The sequence below is a fragment of the Colobus angolensis genome, unplaced genomic scaffold (genome assembly GCF_000951035.1).
Source record: "Colobus angolensis palliatus isolate OR3802 unplaced genomic scaffold, Cang.pa_1.0 Scaffold3, whole genome shotgun sequence".
Classification (NCBI taxonomy): Eukaryota; Metazoa; Chordata; class Mammalia; order Primates; family Cercopithecidae; genus Colobus; species Colobus angolensis.
In genome coordinates, this window is record NW_012116265.1 from 26,734,225 (window position 1) to 26,737,472 (window position 3,248).

At 38.9% G+C, this 3,248-nt stretch overlaps 1 protein-coding gene across 1 annotated transcript in view; it reads right to left on the minus strand.

Annotated features, from left to right (window-relative positions):
* ARG2 (arginase 2) overlaps window positions 1–3,248 on the minus strand; it is a 35,523-nt gene that overhangs the window by 9,143 nt on the left and 23,132 nt on the right. Inside the window, exon 3 of the mRNA XM_011949738.1 lies at window positions 492–669. Within this exon, the coding sequence (XP_011805128.1) occupies window positions 492–669 (178 nt within the window). The remainder of the gene's footprint in view (window positions 1–491; window positions 670–3,248) is intronic.

The window sequence follows — 3,248 nt, forward strand, 5'->3', positions numbered from 1 at the left end:
AGGAAGGAAGGAAAGGAAGGAAGGAAAGGAAGGAAGGGAAGGAAGGAAGGAAAAGAAAGAGAAAATGTAATAACATGCCAAAGGGGATTTCTAACAGTTCTGTTAGCAGAAATGCTAACAAAAACTCTCAAATTCAGCCTATCAATGGATCTTTCTAATTCTCCAAAGTCAAAAGATAGTGTCTCAAGAAAGCTTCCCAGGAGACAAACATGTAACACAGTGCCTAGGAACCTTGCCTAGGCACATGAACCTCTGAACTTGCTGTGTCTGAATGTACATGTTCTTACTGTACAATGTGTCATACAAAGAAAGCCACGGTGCCCCTTCAGCAGCTCAGGATCTTAGACATTTAAATGCTGTTTATTTTAATATCTACCCTCAAAATTCTGTAGAGTATTTTTCTCCAGATGAGGAAACAGGTAAAGAAGCTAAGTGATGAGCCCAAAGCACCATGTAATCCAGCCCCTCACCACCCCTGGCTCCCAGCTTACCTGTGGTCTCCTCCCAGTGTGACACAGCTGTAGCCATCTGACACAGCTCTGCTAACCACCTCAGCCAGTTCCTGGTTGGCAAGACCCACTGAGCGCGGATTCACTATCAGGTTGTTGTAGAGATCATCTTTGGGGACTGGAGTAAAACTCAAGTCTCCAAAGTCTTTTAGGTGGCAGCCTGGAAACAAATGAGGGATGGCAAGATGAATTTTCTGTGCTATCTCCAACTCTTACTAGCCTAGGCCACAATGATAATATGTGACAAAGTACACATCATAATCATTTTGTCACAGCAAAATTTAAATGTCAAATGATTGTGGGAATATTATCTTGATCCTATTATGAATAGTTTCGCAGATGTTGGAAACTGGAACTAAGAGATGTCAATTGACTTAACCCAGCAATAAAAAAATGGTGAACAATTAGACCTCAGATATCCCAGAGTGATAGAGTAGAAGTAAAATATCAAAAAGAACCAACAATTTTAAAGAAAATTAAGAACCAACAATTTTAAAGGAAATTAAGTACTACTAATTTAGCAAAAATACACAGAGATTCTTTTTTTTTTTTTTTTTAACTTTCTTTTTGTAGAAATGAGGTCTTGCTATGTTGCCCAAGCTGGTCTCGAACTTCTGACCTCAACTGATCCTCCCAGCTCATCCTCCCAAAGTGCTGGGATTATGGGCATGAGGCACCATGCCTGTCCAAGAAATTCACATATTACAATCTTTTATAAATAAAAGGCCAATCTGAAACATTCTAAAAGAAATATCTAACATTTATTGATTATTTACAAGATCCCAGGCATTGTTCTAACTGCTCAACATAAATTCTTATTTAAGATTCAGAACAATTCTGTGAGACAACTAAAATGTGTCTATTCTGTGGATGAGGAAACTGAAGCCAAAGAGAAGTAACCACCCAAGTTACACAGCTGTTAAGTGCCATCAGGATCCGAATCTAGGCCATCTGGCTCCAAAGTTTGTACAGGTTGAGTACCCGTTATCCAAAGGGTTGGGACCAGAAGTGTTTTAGACTTTTTGTTTTATTTTTTCAGATTTTGGAATATTTGCATTATGTATATTGAGAAATCTTAGGGATGGAACTCAAGTCTAAACACAAAACTGGTGTTTCATACACACTTTATACACATAACCTGAAGGTAATTTTATATATTTTAAATCATTTTATGCATGAAACAAAGTTTGTGCACACTGAACCATCAGAAAACGAAGGTGTCACTATCACAGCCACCCATGTGGACAATCTGATTGTTTGGCATCACCATCTTCCTGACTGTGAATTTATATGCTACTGATAGGCAGTGATTTTCTTGCTTTTTCACACATAGGTACTTAACAGCAGAAAATGTGACATGCCATTAATACAGTGTGTTCAGGGTAACTTGTAATGTCATTTGGTGCTCAAAAAGTGTCAGATTTTGGAAGACTTCCGATTTTGGATTTCTGTATTAGGGATGCTCAACCTCTATCCTTTACTATGCAATTTGTCTCCTAAGGAATTCCTCATGAGTCCAGCACTTTAAGAACTAGTGCTATATTCTCACAGCTTTGAATATTTTCCCACCTAAGTTGGATGCTACATTTAGGGTGAGGACTAAATAATCTGACTCCATCAAACAGGGATCTGAACTATCAGAGAACAGAACATTGACATAGATTGTATTCTTAGGGTCCCGGTATTGGTGGGGAAGGGGCAGTAACAATGTAGACATGGCATATCTTAATATTGGCAGAGATTTGTGTTAAAGGTTTGGATTAAGAGCAGCATAGACTCATCATGAATTTAAATTATAATTTTGAGCTTTACCTCTTGAACCCAAACTCGATCCAAAGCCAAAATTCTGAGGATATATAAAAATAAAAAATGACCATAACAAATACCCATGAGGCCAACCAAGGCTACCAAGAGATATTGGAAACAAGACAGAAAACTTTATCCTATTCTTTTTTTCCTCCCCAGCCCTTGTGTCACCCAGACCTATTCTTAAAGGTAAGATACACCTACAGCAAGAATTCTGTATTTATCTTTTGGCCTTTACACTTTAAGGAATAGTCATATAAAAGGCCCTGACCTGGAGATCCAGACAACTAGATAAAAAGGTAGCGGGGGCAGGGGTAGGAGGAGAAAAATATGACAACAGGCCAAAGACATTGTGAACCAAGAGAAAAATGTGAACCAAATAAAACATCTATAAAAATCTTTTATTAAAAAAAAGACAAAAAGGTATGAGTAAAGTCATTATGGACTTCAAATCTCAAAATATGGAGAGGATACTTTAGACTTAAGAGAATGAAAGTTTTAATTAACCTTCAAGTCAATATCAAGTCTTTACTCTGTTGACAACTCAATCCTGGACTTCACAGACCTTTTTTTTTGGTTTGGTTTTTGAGACAAAGTCTTGCACTGTCACTCAGGCTGGAGTGCAGTGGCACAATCTTGGCTCACTGCAATCTCCACCTCCTGGGTTCAAGCAATTCTCCTGCCTCAGCCTCCTGAGTAGCTGGGATTACAGGTGTGTGCCGCCATGCCCGGTAAATTTGTGTTTGTATTTTTAGTAGAGACAGGGTTTTGCCATGTTGGCCAGACTGGTCTCCAAGTTCTGACCTCAAGTGATCCGCCTGCCTCAGCCTCCCAAAGTGCTGGGATTACAGGCATGAGCCACCACGCCCAGCCTACTGCACAGATCTTGGACAATTCCTGGATGTTTCTACTTTCTTTTTTTTTTTTTTTTTT